The sequence below is a fragment of the Panthera uncia genome (assembly GCF_023721935.1).
Source record: "Panthera uncia isolate 11264 chromosome C1 unlocalized genomic scaffold, Puncia_PCG_1.0 HiC_scaffold_4, whole genome shotgun sequence".
Taxonomy (NCBI): Eukaryota; Metazoa; Chordata; class Mammalia; order Carnivora; family Felidae; genus Panthera; species Panthera uncia.
In genome coordinates this window covers 86,862,247-86,887,733 of record NW_026057585.1, presented here as the reverse complement: position 1 = coordinate 86,887,733, position 25,487 = coordinate 86,862,247, and the positions used below count along the sequence as shown (strand labels likewise).

The window sequence follows — 25,487 nt, the reverse complement described above, 5'->3', positions numbered from 1 at the left end:
CTCTCTCTCCCTCCCTCCCTCCCTCTGTCTCTCTCTCTCCCTCCCTCCCTCCCTTTCCCTCTTTTTCTCTCTCTCTCTCTCAAAATAAATAAATAAGCATTTAAAAAATAAAATATAATCTGAACGCCTTTAATTGTGGCAGAGGTCACCCCAATCCTTGCCTTTCCTTGTCGTCTTATCTGGCCCACTTTCTATGTTTATTTTATTACACAGCCCCTACGGGTATTGACGTTTGTCTTCTGCCCGTTGCTGATCTGAAAAGGACTTCAGAACCTTTACTCAGAATGAGACATAGGTGACCAAGTGCTTTAAATATTTGCCTTTGAATTTTAATAATTTAGTAATTCAATAATCAAATTCTTAACAATAAGAATCTGAATTGTAATGCTGGGTTCTCAGGCATCAGCCACTAGAAAGCAAGGGGCTCTCAGAGCTTCTTAAGTCACCCAGTAAAAAATAATATTAAAAATAAATAAACATTAAAATAATAACTACAGTTTCTTGGGCACCTATTACTTAACAGTCACTATTCCAGGCACTTTAATAGTAATAATAGCTCAGTTATTGAGCATTTACTGTGTAACAAATTATCTACATGTATTATCTCATTTAATTGCCCTTATAACTCAGAGAAGTAGGTATTTTCATTGGTATGCTGATGAAGCAACATTCGAAGAGAGAAAATGAGAGAAGGAAAAGGAGGATGTGGAAGTGGAGGGAAGGAATTCCAATTTATATGGAGCAAACACCCCCACCATGGCTGATTTAACAGCCCACCATGGCTGAAACCACAGTGGCTTCCTGCGTATTTAACAAGCAGCGAGCTGGTGTGAGCTGAATCCAGACTGAGACTCCCATGTAGCGACTTACCCACCGGTACACAGCCAGAAGAGGCAGCGCTGAGAATGGCCACCCGGGTCTGTTCACGGTGAATGCCAGCCCCACCCTTCCGAGCAGTAACCTGCAAGTTTGAGAGGGACAGAGAAGAACCAGGGGAAAGTGTCAGAGGTAGTCATGGCAGTGGAAGGAGCAGGAGCCCTGGCCTCCGACAGCCCTTCCCAGCTGCACGGTCCTGAGTGGGTCCTTCACCTCTCGTAGCCTCAGTGTCCCGTTTTTCAGATGGGAATAATAGCACCCACCTCGGAGGGTAGATGTGCCGGAAACGACTTGTGCAAATCACCTGTCACACTGCAAGTACTCAACGCCAGCGCTCCTGGGCCTGTGGGAAATCCTCAGGAAGGCTCAGAGAGGAGCCTCCCTTTCCGAGGTGGAATAACAGAGGAACCAGAAGGACTGAGTTTTGGGGACGGGAGCATGAGGGAGAGGTACCAAGGGAGTACCAAGTTCCAAGGCAAACGAGTCAACCCCAGGGCCTGGGCAAAGGGACTCTGTTGGGCTGATGGCAACCTCAATTTTCTTTTCCCTGTGCTTTTACTTATTTTTTTTTTTTTTTTTTTTGTAGCTAGCGCCATCATAGGAATCATATTCATCAAAGAAAAATGGAAACCTAAAGACTTCCTGAGTAAGTTCACTGATTTGAGTCCCCGTTCTTAATGTTACGCTTGTGCCGTTTGTTCATTATGAAGCCAGCTCACCCCAATTTAGAGATCATCTGTCTCCTGCTCCCTTCTCTGCTTCTATATTCTACCCTCATCAGGCTCCTGAGAGCTGGGTTTTTTAATCAGTGGTTCCCAAATCTGGCTGCACAACAAAATCATCTGCGAGACTTTTTAAAAAGGGCTTTCATTCATTCCACTCAATCTATATTTACTGAGCATCTACTGTTGGGATTTTAGGAGGCCTGAAAAAAGGCACCCTCTTTCCCTAAATGAGTTCTAAAGCAATGGGAAACAAACATGGAGGTCAAAGACAAGAGGTCACAAGTTATGCTTTATTCCTTCTACAAACTAGATTAGAGTGTGCAGCCAAATGAACTTGCTCACGTGGCCAAGTTTGGGAACAACTGTTCCGAATCGTTGGTGCCGGATAAGAGCAAGACAGGGCCAGAAGACTTGAAAAAGAAAAGAATCTGACACTGCTCAGCAAACATACGATGCCAAGAGTCTTTTGCTCGGAGTGATCTGCGGTAGAGTCCCGATGACAGAGGAAGGGTGCAGGGGTAGCTGGACTGGTTCTGAGACCAGTGTAGAGTTTAATGTGCCTTCCAGGCTCACTCTAGGTGGTCCTGGTATAAGAGACACGCTAGTCCAGGCAGTGCCCTATGTAAATTGGAAAAAGATGGCCCCTCTGGACAGCTGTAGGTCTATGGGTACGTGACCTGGTGAGCAGAGCATGGGCTAGATTTTAGCCCTCATCACCTCTTCAGCTAGGTGCTCTTAGGCAGTGAGCAATTTATACAACTGTACATGGCTGTCCTGCATAAAGTTCCATTAAATTCAGCAAACATTCACCCAATGCTAGACCTGTGCTGTTCACCACAGGCATGGAGCTAAGTAAGACCTTTCCCTGCCTGAAGAAAACTTAAGACAACAGACTTGTATATCTTAGCACAGAACTCATTATTGAATTTAACCGTGGCTCATTCATTCATTGAACAAATGAACAACTGGTTTTTGAGCACCTTATGAGGCCTAGAATGAAAATTAAAGACATGTGATGTGGTATCACATTTTTTTGGGAGACAATGGAATGAAATATATAGTTAGTTCCATCCCACAAAAATCCAGAGGCCTGTGGTAACCAGGCATAGGTCAGAACTCACAGCCCTTTTCAAAGCTTGCCTGGATCTGGGCTGGACTTCCAGAGGTTTTTCACAAAATCCCCAGGGTGCATCTGGAGTGTGACAGGACCCAGGGGAAGAGGCAAGAGACTCCCCACCCCTCTAACGGCCTCTGACAGGTCTGTGGAATAGAATATTGACAGTATTTGGACCGATCTCTTGGGATTAGGTTAACCAGCCGACGGGAAAGGATAAGGTCATTATGACACGCTCAAGGATGTTCCTAGCTGGTTATTTGTTATCACCCAACAACTGGAGAGTCCTCAAACACCCATCAGCCGCAGAATGGATACACCGTACAGCCCTACACCCCACACCAGGATACAGATGAATCTCACAAGCTCCCAAACCTTAATGTTGCACGAACCCAAACGCAAGGAAACGTAGTGTGTGAGCCCACGTAGATAGAGTACAAAACCAGGCAAACTGTCAGCACCTGTTAGAAGTCAAAGTTTTCTCCCGGGGCCGCGGTCTAGTGATTCAAAGGAGACACAAGGGAGGACGTTGGGGTCCTGCTAACGTTCCCTTTCTTGATCTGGGTGCTGGTTACGTGGGTGTGTTCACTTTGTGAGAATTCATCGGGCACTTTTTTGTATACATGCCCCACCTCACTAAAATGTTTTCAACATTACATGTTATTTTTTTTAAATAACAATAAGGAAGGGGTGCCTGGGTGGCTCAGTCGGTTAAGTGTCCAACTTCAGCTCAGGTCATGATCTCGTGGTCCGTGAGTTCGAGCCCCGCGTCGGGCTCTGTGCTGACAGCTCAGAGCCCGGAGCCTGCTTCAGATTCTGTGTCTCCCTCTCTCTCTGCCCCTCCCCCGTTCATGCTCTGTCTCTCTCTGTCTCAAAAATAAATAAACGTTAAAAAAAATTTTTTTTTTAAATAACAATAAGGAAGATAAGAAAAACCAAAAACAACAACAACAACAACAACAACCAGAAGCACATGCTGGCCTGAGGCCCAACCTGCCGCCAGCCCTGTGACAGCCTCCCTTTCTCTGCAGGGCGCTACGTCTTGTCCTTTGTTGGCTGCGGTTTGGCCATCGTGGGCACCTACTTGCTGGTGACATTCGCACCCAACAGTCACGAGAAGATGACAGGCGAGAACATCACCAGGCACCTCGTGAGCTGGCCTTTTCTCTTGTACATGGTAAGAGAAGCCGTTGTTCCTTCCACCCAAGATGGCAGGAGGGAGCATCACGTCCTAGACCCTGAACACCTGAATATCCAGCAATAGGGGATTCAAGTGAATCATGACGTATTTCACAGCACCAAAGACCGTGCTTGTGGCAAGGATGTGCTCCATGGGAAATGCCTTTTTCACTCATATCCTGGGTAATGTCTAAATCTGCACATACAATACGATAATTCTAGTTTTTAGAGAGAGTGTAGGTGTGTGTGTACAATGTATATGTGAAGGACTAGATGGAGAAAACAGAAACTCTATCTATAATTGTCTCTGAGAGCTGGAATTATGATTGAGTGTTCACTTCACCTGTGTCTTTATGCATCATCCAAAATTTCTCCAGTGATCATTTAAGACTTTTAAGGTAAGAAAAACACTTAACATTTTAAACAGTCATAGAACTGTTACCTATGTATTTTTTCCCAGTATCACACAGCTGCTAGAAGCTAATAGAAACTCCAGAGACACTGGAAACTGTCTCTTAAACCCCTAGCCCCGATTACGTCCCACGTGAGGTCTACAAATAAACTGATTGAGGAAGCATGTAAGGTATTTAATAAGCTGCCAGTATATATTCCCGTTCTGTGCCAGGCAGGCACTGAGCTAAACACTTTCTTGCGTATCATCTCAAATTCTCCCAGAACCCTATAAGGTTTTTCTCCCCATTTTATGGAAGAGAAAACTGAAGCGTCGGGAGGTTAGTTGACTGCTCAGAGTCCCACGAGTGCAGAGCTGGATTCGAAGTCGGGCCTGCCTGGCTTCACGGACCACCTTCCCTCGCCACGGCCCGCTGATGAAGGTGTTGACTGTTTTTCCTCTGACACGAGCAGCCTGGGACTGCTCTACAGGCCTGAAACGTCCTTTTTCCTTAGTTTGCTCCCAAGGCAGAGGATAGATGTCCCCCAGATTGGGACTGTTTCATCTCCCTACCGTCAGCCAGCCCCAGCGTGTAGCTGGTGGGCGTGGAGACTGCCACTTCTCCACACCCTGTCTCTGGCAGGACAGAGCCAAAGAACACCCCTCTTCAGGAAAAGCTTAACCCCAGAACACAGTTTTCTCCTAGGGAGTCCTGGGCTTGAATCTGTCATGCGCTGTGTGACCTTGGCCAGGTCGCCTAACCGGAAGCTCTGCCTCCTTCTGCGTAAGCTTGGTGGGAGTCACTGGCCCGGGGCTGGTGGTTGGGGGACGTGAGGTGGTGCGGCAATCACCCAGCCCTTGGCAGATGCCCAGTGACCTACTCTGTTTGTCTCCTTGTGTCTCCAAGGCATTGCCGCTGTAACCGAACTCAAGGGGTCGCTGCTTGGGGTGCATCCAATTGAACACAACCCGAGGAAGTGTTGAAAGCAAAGACCTTTTATTACTTGTCACAAGTAAGGAGACAGGGAGATAGCTCTCAAAGCACTGTCTCCCGGTGGGGTTAGGGCAGGAAGCTTTTATGCAGGGTGCTGGAGGGCAAGGGCAGGGAGCTGGGCACATTAAGGAACGGATGCATTTTCTGTTTCTTAGGCACTTTGGTTCAGCTGCACATGCTTATTAGCATACATTGTATATTCACAAAAAATGGCAGAAAACCCCACCCGTAGGAGATCTTAGCATTAGAATAAGTGAAAGGTAACATTAGGGCAGCTCATAGGGCTTCTGTGCAGGCCCCGATCTCCAGCGTGGCTCGAACTGGCTCACTCAAGGGGTGTCTCTCTAGTGGGGTACCTGGCCTTGACCTCTCCTTGACGGGAGCTGTTTATTTCCCTGCCTTTGCCCCTGCCCCCTCTCCCTCCCACTGATAGATTTCAGTCCCTGACGTGAGTACGTCTCTGTTGTAACCTAACACCGCCAGCTAGAGACATGTGGCCCAATTCGGTCAACATTCACAGAGTATCTGCTGTGTGCCAGACACGGTGCACGTGAGACAGACAGCAGGTGCACTTGTGAGCAGAGCATGATACACAGAGTTGATAGAGTTGTCCAGTCGCTGTGTTGTACGCCTGACACTAACGCGACATGGTGTGTCAACGATACTTCGGTAAAAAAAAAGAAAGGAAGAGAGGAGACATGCTCCCGGGACTCAAGGTCACGTACGCAGCAGCACCAAGCCTATGCCAGCACGCATTTAAGCCTCGTGAAGAGTGGCTAGAAAACCGGGCCCCCTGAGAGCACGCACGATGGTTAGCAATGTTGACGAGCAACTGCACCTGCTTGATGGTGTATGTTAATTATGACAACTTCAGAAAATACGAGAGTTGTTTTTGGTGACTAAAAACAGCCCAGGACAAAACTGCGCACGGACTGTGATGACAAGCAGATAAAATATGTATTCACTGCAACAAAGGCAGAAAGAAACAGGAAAATGAAAACAGCTGGGGTTTTGTTTTTTTTTTTATGGTCTCTAATTATGAGGAATTTAAAAATTTTTCGAAATGCCCGTTAATGTTTCTGCGTTGCCTTTTATGAGTGCCTTCTACACCCTAGGCCCTGGGCCTCTCGCATCCGGGCAGCGTAGCCTAGTGGGAAAGTGCACGGGCCCTGGAGCCAGCCTGCCCAGGTTCGGATCCCAGCTCTGCCATTTCATTAGCTAGCACTGCGACAGTGCCTACTTCACAGAATTATTGTGCTGATTTAACGACCTTAGTCTAGACACAGTGTTTACAAGGTGCCTGGCGCCTTTATGAGTTCGTTACGCGTTAGCGATGATTATGGCCTTACAAAGTAAGAATCGTAATCCCTATTTCACAGATGAGGTAATCGAGGCTTAGAGATGTTAAGTGACTTGCCCACGGCCACACAACCATTTTAGAAGCAGATCCAATTTCAAACTTGGGCTTCCCTGACTCCAAATGTCCTTTCTTTCGACCCCACCAAGCCGCGCACATTGAAGGCCTGGTTAGGGGACAGGGGCACGTATACTTAAGCCAAAGGTTCTACTTCAACCAAAGAGCTCTTCTCCTCAGTGAACAGTGTCTCCCTCTTTTTTCTTTTTCATTTATTTAAAAAAAATTTTTTTTTTACGTTTATTTATTTTTGAGAAAGAGACAGAGTGCGAGACAGGGAGGGGCAGAGAGAGGGGGGAGGCACAGAATCTGAAGCAGGCTCTAGGCTCCGAGCTGTCAGCATAGAGCCTGATGCGGGGCTCGAACGTACAAACTGTGAGATCGTGACCTGAATCGAAGTCGGTTGCTTGACCAACTGGGCCACCCAGGCGTCCCTAGTGTCTCCCTCGTTGACCCACCTTCAGTTTTAATGGGGTTACCCATGGAGCAGTGAGGTGGGGAGAAACCTCAGCCTGATGAATCCTGGCCGTGTAAGACAGGACGTGTGTGAGACCAGCGCACCCTCCTCAAAGCCCTGAGCGAACCCCTCATCAGTGGGAGCCCTGAGCCCTCCTCATCAGTGTTACCCAGAGGGTAGAGATTCACTCAGAGTTTACTCAGAGCCCCTCCCGTTTCCACGGGAGAGTTTGGGAAATGCTGGGTGCTTCAATCCCCTGTCAACTCTGAGAGACTTGAGTCCTTCCATGACTTTCAACTCCGTGACTTTAGTGACACCAGCAGCATCAACTCCAGCCCAGCCCAGCAGGGCCTCCCAGGCTTGCCCACACCCACGGCCACCACTGACCTCCCCGCCTGCTGACTTCCACAGCTTGTCGAGATCATTCTGTTCTGCTTGCTGCTGTACTTCTACAAGGAGAAGAACGCCAACAACATCGTCGTGATTCTTCTCCTCGTGGCCTTACTCGGTGAGTGGGGGTCTGGGTGGTTGAGTTTTGCCACCATCGGGCAGCACCACGAGGTCCCTGCCGAGTGGAGGTGGCTTCCGTCAGTTCTGTCACTCTGCTGACTGCGTTCAGTGTCCTTGCTCCAATACCAAGAGTCCCCTAAGTGCCGGGAACGGTGCCAGAGAGGGGGCCACAGCGGTGGACAAGACAGACAAACCCCCGCCCTAGGGAGGCCTCCATTCCAAAGGGAGGGAGTGTTAATAAACAAGCAGACAAATGCATAGATCCTGGAGAAGTTTGGGCGGTGGTGATTACAGTGAAGAAGAGGACAGCAGGGTAAGGGCGAGGGGGGGTAAGAGTTTATTTCAGAGAAGTCAGCGGTGGGGCAGGCTCCAACAGCTGCCTCCTTAAGGCTTCATGGAAGCCTGTCGGGCTGGGAAGGAGTGCTGAATTCAAAAGCAGGAATCGATTTTGCTCTCTCACCTGTTTTTTCTTTCCTTTGGGAGGGATGGGCACAATGTGGGAAATGGCCCCCGAATCAGACTGGGGCAAGGCCTGATCCCACATAGAGTGTGATATACTAATCAGGCTGTGAGATGTGTCCAGACTTCCAGGGGAAGGAGAAGGGGGAGGGGGGGGGGGCCTCCTGCTGCCTCCTGGGGACTCTGTAGCCTGGGGCAGGTGACTCCCTCCTGTTGAAGCCACGCTGTCCTCTAAAAACAGGCCTGGGAGAACACCCAATCTCAGGGCCGGTGAGCAGGGGTAAATGAGACCGGCACAAGTGCCCAAGACGTGTTGCCGCCCTTCTGTCCTTCCCACACCGAGCCTCCACACCAATCACAGGCTGTCAGCCACACAGGGGCCACAGGGGCCAAGGTTGCAGCATTTTGATTTTTTAAAAACAGCTTTATTGAGCTATAATTTACCCACCATAACATTCACCTGTTTGAAGTATACAATATAAACGGAATCCTCTAATAATGGGGCTTTTTGTGACTGGTGTCTTTCACTGAGCATATTTTAGAGGTTTGTCCGTGCAGTAACTTATAGTGACGGTCCCTTCCTTGGTGATCTTGTTTGCAAAGCAGTTTGGAAGGTCAGGGTCCCAGTACGTTCTCTCTGATGAGCAGGAAGGCCAGAAGGCCCTAAGGCACATTGGCTGCTCTCCCTGTGTCCCCTTCTCACCAGCAAGGACACCCTCACGAAAGTGCCTGTCTTCACTGGCTGCTGCTGTTTGACAACCGTCATCTAGGTAGCCGAGGGGCCCAGAAGCCGCTGTGTGTGGTGGGTTGTTAGCAAGAGGGAAAAGGAGCAGAAGCCAAGAAAAATGGGAAAGCAGAGCATCTCAGCCAGAATAAAGGGCTCCATTAGTACCCATACTTGGCAGTGGTTTCTTTTCACTCCTCCTCTGGCAGGGGGATCGGACAGTTTAGGCTTAGCAGTGCTTTCTGCACCACTGGGTAAAGCAGTGGTCTCCACAGTGAGGTGAGCAATGATCTCTCCTGCAGCTGTGTTATAATGTAAATACCATATAAGCACAGTGGTACATGGGTATCACTTTAAAATACACAAACATGTATTATCGGAAAAGTATGTGCAGGCACATAGGAGTAGGATTCCAAAACATCCAGAGACCTCTAACAAAATGTTTGTTGTTTGTTTTTTTTTTAATACAAGTGAATAAGCATTAAAAAAAAAAAAATAGAGCTCCTTGCACACCATGTTTCTTTTCCCTGTGATTGCCATGAGAATGATACTCAAAAGAAGTTCATTTATCCATTCAGAGATCCTCTTGACCTCCTACCGTGTTCCAGGCACAACGCTGCCACTCGCGTTCAGAGACTTAGACTCAGTGCCCTTTCTTGCTGGACTCTGGAAATGACATTTGGAGACGCCTGTTGGTATTTTGCTTTCTTCTCTTCTTGGATGTAGCAGCACAGATAGGGCAGCTCATGGAAGGGGCGTAAGAGAGCCGAGGCAAACGGCTTCTTCTCGCCACGTCGGTCACTGGGTTGGCTCTGCCAGTGCTCCATATTTTTCATCAAGTCCTTTGGGGTCATAAACTGACTTTCAGCGGGCGACTCCCTGCATCCGTCCCTCCTGTTCACTTTCTGCAGGCTCAATGACGGTGGTGACAGTGAAGGCCGTGGCTGGCATGCTGGTCCTGTCCATCCAGGGGAACCTGCAGCTCGACTACCCCATCTTCTACGTGATGTTCGTGTGCATGGTGGCCACCGCTGTCTACCAAGCCGCGTGAGTCGCAGACCCTTTTCCTGCCGGGCCTCTGCACGCAGGTCTCTTCCGGGCGCTGGGCCCGATCTGCTCTGTTTCGGAAGCTGTAGGGAAGGCAGAACGATCGATCGCACCACACAGCCTGCCGCCAAGGTTTGGCAGCCGCTGTGGGGAGAGGGGTCGCTGATTGGCCGACCTGTCACGTGGTGGGGCGGGGCTCTGTGCCGCCGGAAAGACGAAGCCCGGAAGGGACGTTGTTTTTCCCCCGCCGCCTCAAGATGGGAGAAATGTGTGATCACCGGCAGCCTCGCTTGCCATCTGCTCCCAGGCAGGCGTCTGCTTCGTGGACTCTTGAAGCTGTGCGGCCCCCAGGAGCCACCTGTTAGGTGGAAAACAGAAAGTTGCCATTTCTTGCCCCCAAGAAATCTTCCCCGTAGAGCGAGGTGATCGTTTCTCTCTCGGAAGCGGTGGTCCTAAGGGTAGGCCTGGGCCTTGTCCACGTCTGAGACCTGGTGCTCGGCAGAGGGCCCCCGACGGCCTGGGACCGGATTGAGTGTTGGGCTCTAGAGCCTCTCCCCTCCAGGCCTTTCCCTCAGCTTCCCTGGGATCAGATTCCTTGTCCGCAAGTGAGAACAGCAACGGCCCCGACCTAAGAGAATCGCATAAAGCGCTCAGTACCGTCCCCAGAGTAATGTCCACAACATCTCAGCCTCTTTTATGATTATGATGACTATTATTATGGCGCTTATTTTTTAAATGTTTATTTATTTATTTTGAGAGAGAGGGAGAGAGCGAACGAGCAGGGGAGGGACAGAGAGAGAGAGAATCCCAAGCAGGCTCCACGCCGTCAGCACGGAGCCCAAAGTGGGGCTCGAACCCAGGGAACTATGAGATCATGACCTGAGCGCAAACCAAGAGTCAGATGCTTAACCCGCTGAGCCACCCAGGCACCCCTATTATGTGGATTCTTACTGTCTTTAGTCCTACTACAGAGATTCTGGTCATCACCCCTGAGCCGACCCAGCGCCAGGCTCTGTGCTGAGCACCCCACGGTTCCAGAGATGAATCCGATGCCCACTCCCCCTTCTCACTCACCCAGTCAGCACACATCCACCAAGGGCCGGCTGTGTGCCCGGCCGGTCTGCACACACAGGCCTGAGCAATAGTCGCTGTCCCCAGGACACTCACAGCCCTGGGGTAGGGGGAAGGGCAGCCACACTAACGGAAGAGAACAACTGAGTGGGATGTGTGTCATGGTGTAGGCAACTAGGTAGTAATAACTAAATGCTGTGTGGAGAACGGACAAAGAATATATTCCGAGATGAGGGAGTGTTCATCCTAGATGGAGAGATTAGGAATGATTCTAATTTCTCTCTCTCTCTCTCTTTCCCGTGCTTACTGCAGCGAGCACATTATTTTTGCATTAAGAAGAAAATTTGTTTTAAAAAAATAATTTACAGGAGCACCTGAGTTAACTCAGTCAGTTGAGCGGCCGACTTCGGCTCAGGTCATGATCTCGTGGCTTATGGATTCGAGCCCCATGTCGGGCTCTGTGCTGACGGCTCAGAGCCTGGAACCTGCTGTTGATTCTGTCTCCCTCTCTCTCTGCCCCTCCCCCCACTTGTGCACTGTCTCCCCCCCCAAATATAAACATTAAAAAAGTTGTTGTGTTTTTTTTTAATAATTACAGCAATAGGCAGAGTGTGCTAAGTGCTGTTTCTTGGACTGTATACAAGGACAGAAGTGGCTCTTTTTAGTGGGGTGGGGATGCGGGCGACAGTGACGGGAGGAGCGTGAGAAGGGCGTTTCGGGTGATGAGGACCATGTGGCCAGAGAGGTATGAGACCGGGAAGGCGTGGCCCACGTGGGGAACAGGATTGTCCAGGGGACAAATGGGAACAAAAGCGTGGACCCCAGACCGAGAGAGGCACAGGGGTGGCATCTTTGTAAACCCAAGGGATGTTCCTTCACGCTCCATCTTCATTTTTCAAACCGAGCCTACTGTCATCAGCTCTCGCCTCAGCCTTCCTGACATGCCCACTGACCACAGTGCTCTTGTGTTTAAGGTTTTTAAGTCAAGCCTCACAGATGTACGACTCCTCTTTGATTGCCAGCGTGGGCTACATTCTGTCCACTACCATTGCTATCACAGCAGGTAAGGGTGGCGATCGCTAGATTCCTGTCTCCCACCTGCGCAGCAGGGACATCAGCCCAGTGGGGAGGGACGGGGCTCTGCCTCTCTCAAAAGGCCAGTTCTAGTTCTGCTGACTTGTTCTACCTCTCAGAGTCGTGTATGACGCCATAGAGGAAGTGCAGGATTTCGGGCCAGAGGGACCTGGGTTTGCACCCTAGCACAGACACAGAGCCGTGTGACCCTAGGAAAATCACTTAACCTCTCTGAGCCCCAGTTCCACATTCATAAAATGGGAATAACACTCACGTCCTAGAATTGAAACACACACAAGCTGTGCTTTGTACAACTGGCACAAAGTTTCTCCAGCAATTTTTGCCATCATCTGCTAGCTCCGCTAAGTGATCACAGATTTCTTCTCTATAATTTTTAGAGATTATGTCCGGATGAAGCATCTGTAATGTAATAGGTGCTGAGTAAGCCGTCATCAGTTTGGCAGGCCCCCTTTCTTCTACTCCACCCCTACTTTTTCTTTCTGAGGTGGCTTCGGAGGCTGCAAGCATATCAGAGTGTGTTTGTTTTTGAGGGTCAATGGAGATGAAAATCTCCGAGGTAATAAGGCCAATAAGAACAGTGTGCCTCCCTTTGAGGAAGGCCCGGCCGTAAAGCCAGATGTTTTGCACTGCCCTTTAGACAAGCGTGCCAAATCCTGCTCACAGAGGTGGGGGCAAGGTAGGCACACGTCCTGCCAGAGCCTGTGCTGAGAGCAGGACCCGGGATCCCGGGAGGCGTTGACCCAGAGCAGCCAGAAAGTGAGCCCGCTGCACAGACTTAAGTCATGATCCAGAACTCGGGTCCAGTCAGGGTTGAAAGGAAGAGCCAACAGCATGATCAGAAGCTGGGCAGGAATCAGGAGCTCAGGGACACAACATGAAGCCCCGGGAGGTGGAATGAGTCCAGACAGACGCAGGCTGCCGGGCGGGTGAGGGCAGCCAGGCCCATGTGGCTCCCGGTGCAGGAGCGGGCCTGCAGGCCTGCCATCTGCTGGCCACGCGAGGTTAGAGAGCTCTGACAGTTTAACACCAAGCCTTGCCTTTCCCTCTTAGGAAAGACGGGGGAAGGGAATATATAAAAACTGGCAAAGAAAGTCTGTAGTTTCGTTTATAGTGTGTTTAATTGGGGGAGGCTGGGTGCAGGGTCCATGAGAACTCTATAGAAAAACAAGATGGAGATAAGAGGAGTGTAGGAGAAAGAGAAGACAGTCTGTCTCCCCCCGCCCCGAAATGGCTTTTATTCCACTCTTCTGACATCTACCCTGCCGGTCATGATGTTTCTGATCACTTTGGTTTCCTACAGGGAAGAGAGTTTAGCCAAATGCTAGACAGACTGGCAAGAAGGTGATTTGAAAACAGCTCACCCATATTTCCTATTTTCTGCTGTTCCAGGCGCAGTATTTTACCTGGACTTCATCGGGGAGGATGCGCTACACATCTGTATGTTTGCACTGGGGTGAGTTACGTCCTGCTGTCTGGCCTGGGGCATTGCCTGGGGCCAGAGAACTCCAGGCAGGTTGCCTCTCTGGCCCCACTATTGCTTCTGCCTCTCAGGCAATCCTTTAGATCCCGGGGAACAGCCAGGATGTGGAGCTTTGTCCTCCGGAGGGTGAGGCTTTTCCTCCCAAAGGGCTTTATCTCCTTCCCCCTTCTTCTCTTTTGGGCTCTAATCTCCTTGTCACTTTGAAAAGATCCCATTTTGACACATGAAAAGACTCTCAGCCTCACCCCAGATCACAAAAATGCATTTTTTTAAAGTTTATTTTTTGAGAGGAGGGGGAGGGGAGGAAACAGGGGGAGGGGAGGAGAGAGAGGGAGAGAGAGAGAGAATCCCAAGCAGGCTCCACTCGGTGCAGAGCCTGACACTGTGCTCGATCCCACAACCATGAGATCGTGACCTGAGCCTCTATCAAAACTCAGATGCTTAACTGACTGAGCCACCCAGGTCCCCCCCGCTCCCAGAAATGCATTTTGAAGCCACATGAGATGCCATCATTTTGCAAAAAGTAGCAAGATTAATAATAGCCATGTTGGCAAGAGGAGAGGACGAGGAGACCAGCTCTCGGCCACACCGAGAGGATGTTTAACGCCAGAGGACAATTTGGCAATGTCAATAAAAATTGTAAGTGAGCGATGTTCGATGCAACATTCCATTTCTAATCACTTATCTTGGAAAAATCATTGAAATGGGACGCAAAGACACATGTATGAGGCTGTTTTTTAGTTAAAAAGTTAATTGTACAAGCAAAAAATTGGAAGTAGCCTAAATACCCAGCAATAGAATACAGGCTGAATAGATTGTGGTATACCCATATAATAAAGTACCATGCTGCCATTTTGAAAAATTGAGGTCAGTCTATAGGTACTGACATAGAACCATGTCTAGGATATATTTAATGGAAAAAAATACATTTTAAAAAAATGTATAGTCTACCCTATGATCTAGCAACTCCACATCTAGATATATACCCAAAACAAATAAGTACACATTGACAAAATGACTTGTACCTGAATATTTATAGTAGCTTTATTCATCATATGTCCAAATGGATACAACCCAAATGTCTATACACAGGAGAGTAGAAAGCAAATGACATAGTATATTAAGACAGTGGATTCAATATAACAATTAAAACCAATGAACTACTAATATATACAATAAGGTAAATGAACCTTAAAAACATTTATCAAGTGGGGCGCCTGGGTGGCTCAGTCGGTTAGGCGGCCGACTTCACCTCGGGTCGTGATCTCGCGGTCCGTGAGTTCGAGCCCCGCGTCGGGCTCTGTGCTGACAGCTCAGAGCCTGGAGCCTGTTTCGGATTCTGTGTCTCCCTCTCTCTGACCCTTCCCCGTTCATGCTCTGTCTCTCTCTGTCTCAAAAATAAATAAGTGTTAAAAAAAAAAAATTTAAAAAAAAAAAAACATTTATCAAGTAGGGGCTCCTAGGTGGCTCAGTCAGTTGAGCATCTGACTCTTGATTTTGGCTCAGGTCATGATCCAAGGGTCGTGGGATCAAGTCTCACTTCGAGTTCCATGCTGAGCGTGAAGTGAAACCTACTTAACATCCTCTCTCTCTCTCTCTCTCTCTCTCTCTCTCCCTCCCTCTCCCTCTCCCTCTCCCTCTCCCTCTCCCTCTCCCTCTCCCTCTCCCTCTCCCTCTCCCTCTCCCCCCCCACCCCACCCCACCCCCTGCCTCTGCCCTGCTCACAGTCTCTCTCTCTAAAATTAATTTAAAAAGCAGGGCGCCCAGGTAGCTTAGTCAGTTGAGCATCTGACTTTGGCTCAGGTCATGATCTCACAGTTTCTGGGCTCTAGCCCTGCGTCAGGCTCTGTGCTGACAGCTCAGAGCCTGGAGCCTGCTTCGTACTTTGTGTTTCCCTCTCTCTCTGCCCCTCCCTCTTGTGCTCTGTCTCTCCTCTCAAAAACAAACAAACAAACAAACAAACAAACAATAAATAAATAAATAATGAAAAGTTTATTAAGTGGAAGAAACTAGACAGAGTATATACATGCTGTATGATTTCACTTATAAGAAGTTCAAGAACAGGCAAATCAAGTTTTGGGTGATAGAGGAGGTCAGAACAGTGGCTTCCTCTGGGGCAGGGTTAGCATGGATTGGAAGGGACGTGAGGAAACTTTCTGGGGTGGAGGGGATGGAAATGTCTCCTCTGTGGACCTGTGTGGCGATCACACGAGTGTCCACACGGACCAAATTCATCGAGCGCTACATTTAGGGTTTGTGCATTTTACCGCATGTAAATCACACCTCAGATTTTAGAAAGCGTGTTTATTTATCTAAACTCTAGGGAAAAAGGAAAAGACTCTAGAAGAATATACACCTGCAGGGGGATGGGGGTGGGATTAGGGGGAGATCAGGGGCTTTTTCACTTTTTCTTTCTCTCCTATATTAATTGAATTTAGGCCACAAAGAATTTTTTTGATTTAAACAAAATATTTTGGGGGGCACCTGAGTGGCTCAGTCGGCTAAGCATCCGAACTTCAGCTCAGGTCATGATCTCTCAGTTCGTGGGTTTGAGCCCCGCATCGGGCTCTGTGCTGGCAGTTCAGAGCCTGGAGCCTGCTTTGGATTCTATGTCTCCCTCTCTCTCTGCCTCTCCCCCATTCATTTCTCTCTCTCTCTCTCTCTCTCTCTCTCTCTCTCTCTCTCTGTCTCAAAAATAAATAAACATTAAAAAAGTATTTTTTAAGGGAAGTTCTGAAGACACAGGCCAAATGGAAGGGAAGACATTTTGCCCAGGAAGAGTCTAATTAATTTATCCTGATTAACGCGGTGCCGAGCGTAAGGGTGTGTGAGGCCGTCGTTTATCTCCAGTCTGCTCCCCACCCATCTCAGGCCCCCCAGCCTCCCTGGGGCTGTTCAGCAGCAAACCCCCTCCCTGTGGCCTGTGACCCTCTTTTCCCCCTCACCTGGGCTTGAAAGTAGCCCTCCCAACCTCACTCTGGCCTTTTTTCTCTCCCTCCCTTGCCCCTGTTCTCAGGTGCCTCATTGCATTCTTGGGTGTCTTCTTAATCACCCGTAACAGGAAGAAGGCCATTCCATTTGAGCCCTATATTTCCATGGATGCCATGCCAGGTAACGTTAAAACCCCATGTGTCCAGCTGCCAGCCCATCCATATAGAATGGCTGCTACTTCCTGTTTAAAAAGAGACGGCTCTCTGCTGGGTTTGGTACAGGGAAGGTGTGCTGTGCCGTTATGGTGTGACTGTCTCTCTCTCTCTCTCTCTATCTCTCTCTCTCTTTTTTTTAAATCTCACTGTGCCAGATAGGAGGCAATGGTTGAGGTGCCTCAGTTGGTTTTGAGCCCATCTCGCCAGTTCCCGTGTGTATTCTGGGATCTCTTAAAGACAATCCTGATTCACACTGGATAGAATTATGATCTGTCCATCAGGCTTCGTACCTGTGAAAGGAAAACTCCGCTCATCCCGTTGGAATAGAACGACCAGAGAGGGGAAAGAATATAGGATGAATGAAATTCAAATACTATAACCTCACTCCTTAGATTCCACGAGGGAGTGGATTGTTCTGGAAAGCCTAGTTTCCCAGGGAGCTGGGGGTTCACACCGAGCAGCACAGGCTCAGATGTGTTTCGTCCTTGACAGTCACAAATCCGTGAATCAGTAGAGCACTGCACAGAAGGGAGCCGTGAGGGCTGTGGAGAACTGGGGCGTGCCCGCCCAGCCTCTCCAGGGACCCAGATGAGAAAAGTTAAGACACTGGGCCAGCCCCATCCAGGTTTGCCCACCTAAGTTCTGGGGGTTGCCGGTGACCACCTGCTTTCACTTTTTAGCTCAAAATTAATTTTTATTTTAGATATAACGGCGGAACTCTCTCCAGATCATAATCCCCACCCTGCGTTAAGACAGCCCAATGAAGGGGCACCTGAGTGGCTCAGTCGGTTAAGCGTCCGACTCTTGATCTTGGCTCAGGTCGTGATCTCACGGTTCATAGGATCAAGCCCCAAGCTGAGTTCTGTGCTGACGGCTCAGAGCCTGTGTGAGACTCTCTCTCCCTCCCTCCCTCTCTGCCCCTCCCTGGCTCGCACGCTCTCTCTCTTTATCTCTCAAAATAAATAAGCATTAAAAAAAAAAAACACTTCTTAAAAAGACAGCCTAATGAACAAACTATAACCACACTGAAGGCATCCGGTAGTCCTTAATAAAGGACGCTGGGATACAGCTGTGTTCTCAGGGCTGACTGAGGTGCCCCTGCTCTAAATGGCCCTATGGTTTGTGTGTCTTCTTTTATATTATTTCCTCATCTTGCTCTCAAGCTGTCGTCTGTCATCCGTGCTGTTACCAGCCTGCCTGTGTACAGCAACTCCAGGTCCAACTTCTCATTTGACCCAACGTGCTCGAATTGTATATAAAATTGAGATAAACAAGCTCTGAGTTGGGGCCTTACGGTTTCTCCTAGGAGTTAAGTGCATGAGCTTTAGTGCATGGACTTCGAGAACATCTAATCTGGCTGCTCAGATGCCTTTTTTGCTTACTTCCTTGTTTCTCGGCTGTGTCCCGGATAGATGAGGGCGCTGGATAGCTGAATTCCAGATAGGTGAGGTGTCAACTCTGTGTGTGTGCAAGTATGTGTATGTACATGTGTGTTTGTGTGTTCACAAACTGTGTATGTGTATATATCTATATGAGTACTTGTATATGCATATATACAGATGTATTTTCCAGTGGAAAATAGAAGGTAACCTAAGGTAATCTTAGATATCAACATTCTGTGGTCTGTTTGTGGATGTGGCTCTGGGCTTCCTCTTTGTACCTTGTGACGGGTGGGAAGTCAGAGGTTGATGAAAGGAGACCCTGCCCTGTTGCCGTGGCGTGTCAGACACTTCCGAGTGGACGTGTCCCGTGCCACGTGGGCTTGGAGTTCGGGTGCCCTGGATTCCGATCCCAGCTCTATGTCCACCCGCTGTGTGACCTTGGGCATGTCCTTGGACAGGCCGAGGCCTCTGACCTTGTAAATTGGGATTCCTTCTCTCAGGGTAGTGGGATAATATGTGAAAGGCTCCCTTGCACAGTGTCTGCGACTTGGTAGATGACTGGTTCAGTTTGGTTTCACTTCCCTTTTGCTTTAAAAAAAAAAAAATCTTTGAAAATTTCAAACACGTGTTCAACCTGATGCCAGGTAGAACATGAAAAAGAAAAAAAGAAAAAAAAAAGAAAAAAGGAGGGGGACGCTGGCTGGCTCAGTTGGTGGAGCACAGCATTCTTGATCTCGGGGTCATGAGTTCAAGCCCCACATGGGGTGTAAGAATTACTTAAATTTTAAAAACTTTAAAAATAAATTAGTTAATTCATTAAATTAAAAAAAAATAATAAAACTGTTTAAACCCAGTGCCTTTCCTACTACCTGTATTCCCTGGTCAGCATTAGAGCCTTGCATTTGGCCTACCTAGATTGACCTTCACAACCGACCAGTAGCTACAGTTCAAGAGGCATTCAGTTTCTAAAAAAAAGGAAAAAGCAGGGGCACCTGGGTGGTCCGTCGGTTAAGCACCCGACTTCAGCTTAGGTCATGATCTCACAGTTCATGGGTTCCCCACCTCAGGCTCCGTGCTGACAGCCTGGAGCCTGCCTCAGATTCTGTGTCTCCCTCTCTCTCTCTCCCCTTCCCTCTGTCTCTCAAAAATGAGTAAACATTAAAAAAAAAAAATTTTTTTTTTAAAAGAAAAAGCAGCCCGATAGCTGGGAGCTGCCTTGGCAGCCACTGCTGGACCTTAGCACTCCCTGCCTGAAAATAAACAATTTCACAGCACATCAACATCAGACAAGGTCCCTCCAAATCGGTAGATCAAGATACAGACAGGACCACTCCACTGTCCTGTATGAACACAGACAAAACACGCACAGTGTCCCATCCACAGAGGACTGACCATCCACCTAACACAAGTGACTGCTGCCTCCTTACCAATCACAACATGAGTCTCAATACAGTCTTCTCCCCATCCAGATAAGAATTATTCAGATCCCCAAGTACAGAATTAGTTCCACTTCCCAACAGTATCGAATCCAAAGCAAAGCCCTGCTTCCTGAAAACTCCTCCCCCAAATCACCTAACACAAATCCAAATCCTGGAAGTCTTTTCTTTTTTTTTCTATTTTTTTATTTTTATTTAAAAAAAAATTTTTTTTTTAACGTTTATTTATTTTTGAGACAGAGACAGACAGAGCATGAATGGGGGAGGGGCAGAGAGAGAGGGAGACACAGAATCGGAAGCAGGCTCCAGGCTCCGAGCCATCAGCCCAGAGCCCGACGCGGGGCTCGAACTCACGGACCGTGAGATCATGACCTGAGCTGAAGTCGGACGCCCAACCGACTGAGCCACCCAGGCGCCCCCCTGGAAGTCTTTTCTAACACCCTCTGACTGAGAGGTCTCACAGTGCCCCCATGGTGGACGTCGCCCTCATTTTCCATAAATCAGTTAACCCATAATTGTTAGACTGTGGGTGTAGTCCTGCTGCTTAAGAACTTTGAAAACATCCAACAGCTAAGCCGTGCCCGGTAGGCGCACCCTTTTCCCGAAGGAACAGGCACCCCCCTCAGCTTTTGTAACTTCACCCCTTGGAATCTGTGTCCTCATCCGGATAATGAGGCTCGGATTGGGGGGCGGGGGGGGGGGTATTAAGTGGAAGTGCGCAGGGCGGCCACACGGCATTCCTGTTAAGAGTGTGGGCTTCAGCGCTCAGACCACCCGAGTTTAAACTCTAACGCTGCCACTTGCGGGCTTTGGGACCTCAAGCAAGTTCTATAACCTCTAACCGCCTCGTTCTCCTCCTCATCAGTAGTTGTGAGGATCAGATGACATCAAGCTTTTTTTCTGCCAGGAGCTCAACACTCAGTACCCGTTAGCGGTCCTCATGCTCCCTGTGGTTACCATTGTGATGTAGAGCGCTTAGCCCAGAGCCTGGGCGCAGTCGGGAGTCTGGCACCTGCTGTTACTGCCTTCATAGTTTCCTGGAGGACACTTTGAGTTCAGTTTCCTACGACAGCCTAGCGGCAAGAGAATGTGAAGTCTCAATTCCCAGGCCAGGGAGAGAGTTGCCCTCCTAGGTCAGGTCCTGCCTGATGGGGAAAGTGTAGAGCAAGGCTAACGGAATTCAGGAGTAAAGTCCCTGTTCTCAACTGTAAGAAGAAATCCAACATCAATATGTGCCCAGAAGCGGTAGGCAGAATGGCACCTGCCCTCTATGCGGATCAGGGATGTTAAACGTTAAAGGTCAAAACTCGCCTTCTGAGTGTCCTGATGCGTCCGGCACCGCCGCGTGTCCATGACACGAAAGTTACCCTCCCTCTTCTCCCAGGGGGATAATGAAACGTGCTGGATCCTGATTTAATTCCGCAGGGAAGTATTGGCATCTACCACGCTCGAAGCACGGTGCTGGTTCTGCTCCCCCTGGGGCCCAAACACGCGTTCCCACCTCGTGCTAGGCCAACCCCATGGTCTCTCTTGACAATGGCTGGTCTGTGTGCATTGTTTCCTGAAGATTCGTCCCCGGTTGCTCAGCAACCGTAATATTTCTAGCACATATTTCTGGATGTTCTTTTTTCGATCGAAAGCATTCAGGAAATTGGCAATGCACGTGATCGGCGCCCCCAGCACTATAATTAGCCTGCGATGGGGTGGAGGAAGACGCAGTCTCCTGTGCCCCACCCCCACCCCTTACCACGTAATGATGTGGAGAAAATGGATTTCATTTCAGGTATGCAAAACATGCATGACAAGGGAATGACGGTTCAGCCCGACCTCAAAGCTTCTTTTTCCTATGGGGCCCTGGAAAACAACGACAACATTTCTGAGATCTGCGCTCCTGCCACGCTTCCGGTCATGCAAGAAGAACACAGCTCCGGGGCTGCCCCCGGGGTTCCCTACCGAGTCCTGGAACACACCAAGAAGGAATGAGCCCACCTTGCTCCCTTTATAACTGCTCAAGCCCTGCCGATAGTGATTCAACCCTGAATTCTGAAGTTTGCCTTTCGAGTCTTTTTTTTTTTTTTTTTTTTAACCGAGAACTCTCCAGAAGGGGATCTGGGAGAGCCTTTGTCTCTGGCAAAGAATATATTATCTTGGCTTGGAGATTCCGGATGACCAGGGTGGTGGTGGGGTGGGGGAGGGTGAAAGCAGTATTCCGGGGTGGGTGGGGCGAGTGCGGGATTCAGACCCCGCCCAGTTCCGCTCCCCCCCCCCCCCCCCCCGCCCCCGTCCCCCGGGTTGGGAGAGCCCCCATCATCCCCGAGGACGGTAACTGAACATCCCCCGTCGGTGACCGCAAGTTGCCACATTCCTCGCAGCTGAAACAAGACAGGTCCTGCCCTCTCCTTTCCACATCGAGGGAGAGGCTGGAGACCCCTGAATCCAGTCTTCCCCTTGCCTGATCCTCCCCATCTCGCTTGCGATTCCATATTTTCACATAACGTTTGCGTTGTCTTCACATGGCATAGCGGGCCAGCCCCGGGACCCTTCTGTCATTCACCTGCAGAAAACGCACGTGTGCCCCTTCCGGTTGTCTGTGCCTTTCTAGCGAAAACGTGCTTGATGTGTTCATATTCCACCCGCGCTTGAAAGCTAATTTGTTTTTGGTTCTGTGAACTGTATGATTGCCTTTTTTTTTTTTTTTTAACCCCCCAAAAGGAACGGAGAAGTTAAGAGAAGGAGGGAAATAACGTTCTGGAGCAGCGGTAATGATACTTTAGCCTGAAAAGGAAGAAACATCCCTTCCCATCTTACAAAAGGTGGTCGCATCACTTACAAAAGGATAGACAGAAAATCTGGCTCTTTTATTTTGTGTATTTTCCTGCACACCAATGCCCTCTGGGAGGCCTGGGGGCTCTTATTTCAGAGACAGCCTCCATCATTCCCCCTCCATCCTCTCCTTTATAGATCAACAAACCAGACTTGAATTATTAGTTAATTAACTTGGAGCTGATAGAGACGCTGGGTCCTCCTTTCATATGGTCCCACATATGTCTGGAAAAGCGGGCATTCTCGGTAAGGGTTGCTGCTTTCTTTCAGGCTACACACGTGATTGTCTTCCCCTAGACTGACTGTACTTTTGAGAACGGCAAGAGTTTGCAAATCTTAGCATAAGGATCCCCTAAGGAGTTTATTTAAAATGCAGACTCCTACACCCCAAGCGCGGATATTCTAAGTGGGAATGGCCCAGAAACGGAGTCTGCGTTCTTAATTGGCAGTACAGGTCATTCTGATGCATGTAATCCAAGAATCCCACACCTCAAAAGCCTAATAATTGCGAGAGACGGTCTGCTACAACCCCCGGGGGGCTGACACACTCCTGGCTGGAAAGTCATAATTAGCATTCCTTGTATCCCGTCTAGGGTTCACTTGGCAGGTCAAATAATTCCCATAGGATCTGTGGCATTCATCCATCCAGTGATAACTACTTAGAACTACACTTGATGTTTCCCTAGGCAGTCTTTAACTAATAGACAAGATAACAGTGTTAATAGACCAGTGTTGATAGATCATTAACCTTTATGGATTGTGCTTAATACTGATTTAGTACCTTGACTTCAAAACCCGGCATCTGTCGCCTGTGATAACCACTTCTGTATTGTGTCTTAACCACTTCTGTATTGCGTCTTCCATGCCTAACAAGGCAGCAGACGGTGACCTTTTTTCTTTAGGATAGGTGTCAACTCAGTTCAACAATATTTGTGAGGCATTACCTGTGTGTTAATAAGCATTTGGATGGTGAAGGCTACAAAGAATGACCATGGTTCCTGCCTCCCCAGACCAGCAGAGGAAGACACATACCCAGGAAACCGTGGCAGGACAGGCCTGGAGAGGTGCACCTTGCAACATTGGGCCACGGAAAAGGACAGTTTGAGGGAGGGGGCGCTGCCTAAGGTCAGACCCCAAGCCTGGAACAGGGTATTCAGAATTGAAGGTGATTTGGGGGTGCCGGGTTGGCTCAGGACAGCACGCAGAGTGTCCTGTAGAGTGTACTTAGAATAAAAATTAAAATTTCTGAAACTATTCAGTTTCAATTAATTTTATTTATTTTTTTAAGTTTATTTATATTAGAGAGAGAGAGACAGAGCATGAACGGGGGAGGGTCAGAGAGAGAGGGAGACACAATCTGAAGCAGGCTCCAGGCTCCCAGCTGTCAGCACAGGGCCTGACGCGGGGCTCGAACCCACGGACCGCAAGATCATGACCTGAGCCGAAGTTGGACGCTCAACCGACTGAGCCACCCAGGTGCCCCATCAATTGATTTTAAAAATAAAAAGAATTGGAGATGTTTTGGGCCCCACTCATTGATGGGGGCAAATGTTACTAAGGTTTGAGCAAAGCATAGAAGTTAGGGCTGACCAGCACCAACCCCCTCCCCCCAACACACACACCCCAGGTAGAGGGACCAGAATTTGCAAAGGCACAGTGATAGGGAGTGGGTGTTGACAAAGGAGAAACAGAGAAGGTGGTGGGAGATGAACCCGGAAAGATAACCAGTGGAGGGGCGCCTGGGTGGCTCAGTCGGTTAAGCGTCCAACTTCAGCTCAGTTTGTGATCTCACGGTCTGTGGGTTCGAGCCCCGCGTCGGGCTCTGTGCTGACAGCTCAGAGCCTGGAGCCTGTTTCAGATTCTGTGTCTCCCTCTCTCTGACCCTCCCCTGTTCATGCTCTGTCTCTCTCTGTCTCAAAAATAAAGGTTAAAAAAAAAATTTTTTTTTTTTAAAAAAAAGATAACCAGTGGAGGCCAAATCATGGAGGCCTTGAATACCTGACAGAAGAGACCAAGGTGCATCTTAGTGGGCATGGGAGCCATTGATGATCCATGAGGAAGAGAACGACAGGATCAATGCTGATTGGAAAGGAGGCCTTATGCAGAGTGTAAGAGAAAGAATCTGAAGGGATAATAAAAGTCACTTTTCAAGGTCAAGCTGCAAAGCCTGCAAGAACAAAACACAAAAGGGAATTAAAATCTGGTTTTGCTGCTATTCAGATTTTCCAAGTGATTTTTCTGAGGTGGGCAGGGATGAGGTGGGAGGGCAGAGCGGATAAATGGAAGGCGAGCAGGGAAGCCATTTATTTTTTTTTAATTTTTTTTTAACGTTTATTTATTTTTGAGACAGAGAGAGACAGAGCATGAACAGGGGAGGGGCAGAGAGAGAGGGAGACACAGAATCGGAAGCAGGCTCCAGGCTCTGAGCCATCAGCACAGAGCCCGACGCGGGGCTCGAACTCACGGACCGCGAGATCGTGACCTGAGCTGAAGTCGGCCGCCCAACCAACGGAGCCACCCAGGCGCCCCGCAGGGAAGCCATTTAAATGTGTCAAACCCAGGTGATCATTTTGGTGTATTATGTGCTCCCAACCTTACCCTGCCCCTTCCCTGTTTGGGTTATGGGCCTTTTAGTCCCAATCCAGGCAGGAATGAGATGAGTGGGTAAAAGTGCATTATAGTTTCCGGTCAGCTGACGGTTATGGTTTCGGTGCCACTCAGGCGTTGCCCCCCGGGGGCCTGGGCCTCCCCTGCCTGCAGGTTGGGGGTGATGGCATAGCTGAGCTCCAGGAAGGCTGAGCAGAGAGTGCGTGGCAGCTTCCTGAGGGGAAGCCAGGGGCAGGTAGGTACCTGGGTATTCTGGAAGAACAGCTGATGTGGATCCAGAGTTCTGAATCTGCCTTGGACTATCGACTCCCAGCCTTTCTCCCCAAGTGTCAATGAGCTGTTAGCTGGTGACACTTGCTGTTGCGGGACGGGGGTGGGGGGCAAGCAGACATCAGCTTTCCGCTCACATATTCCCGATCCTTTATTTTTTTTCTCTCGGCTCTGACATCCCCCAAGCCCTCTAGAATGCTCCAAGCAACGTTAAGTCTCCCACGTCTCTCTCCTTCCTAGCGGCCAGTGCCTACACCAGGGTCACCAGACCTGGGTTTAAACTGTCC

General features: G+C 49.1%; 1 protein-coding gene across 2 annotated transcripts in view; it reads left to right on the top strand.

Annotated features, from left to right (window-relative positions):
* The window catches only part of NIPAL3 (NIPA like domain containing 3), a 48,697-nt gene extending 25,120 nt beyond the window's left edge, over positions 1-23,577 (top strand). The window contains exons 5-13 of one of the 2 annotated variants that reach the window (XM_049617789.1): positions 1,463-1,522; positions 3,747-3,892; positions 7,562-7,658; positions 9,755-9,890; positions 11,936-12,024; positions 13,446-13,509; positions 16,553-16,647; positions 17,989-18,126; positions 21,284-21,376. In XM_049617789.1, coding sequence (XP_049473746.1) covers positions 1,463-1,522; positions 3,747-3,892; positions 7,562-7,658; positions 9,755-9,890; positions 11,936-12,024; positions 13,446-13,509; positions 16,553-16,647; positions 17,989-18,098 — 797 coding nt within the window. In that variant the 3' untranslated portion in view covers positions 18,099-18,126; positions 21,284-21,376. Of the gene's footprint in view, positions 1-1,462; positions 1,523-3,746; positions 3,893-7,561; positions 7,659-9,754; positions 9,891-11,935; positions 12,025-13,445; positions 13,510-16,552; positions 16,648-17,988; positions 18,127-21,283 lie in introns of both variants that reach the window. The other variant, XM_049617788.1, reaches the window with a different exon arrangement.
* The last annotated feature ends 1,910 nt before the right edge of the window (positions 23,578-25,487 follow it).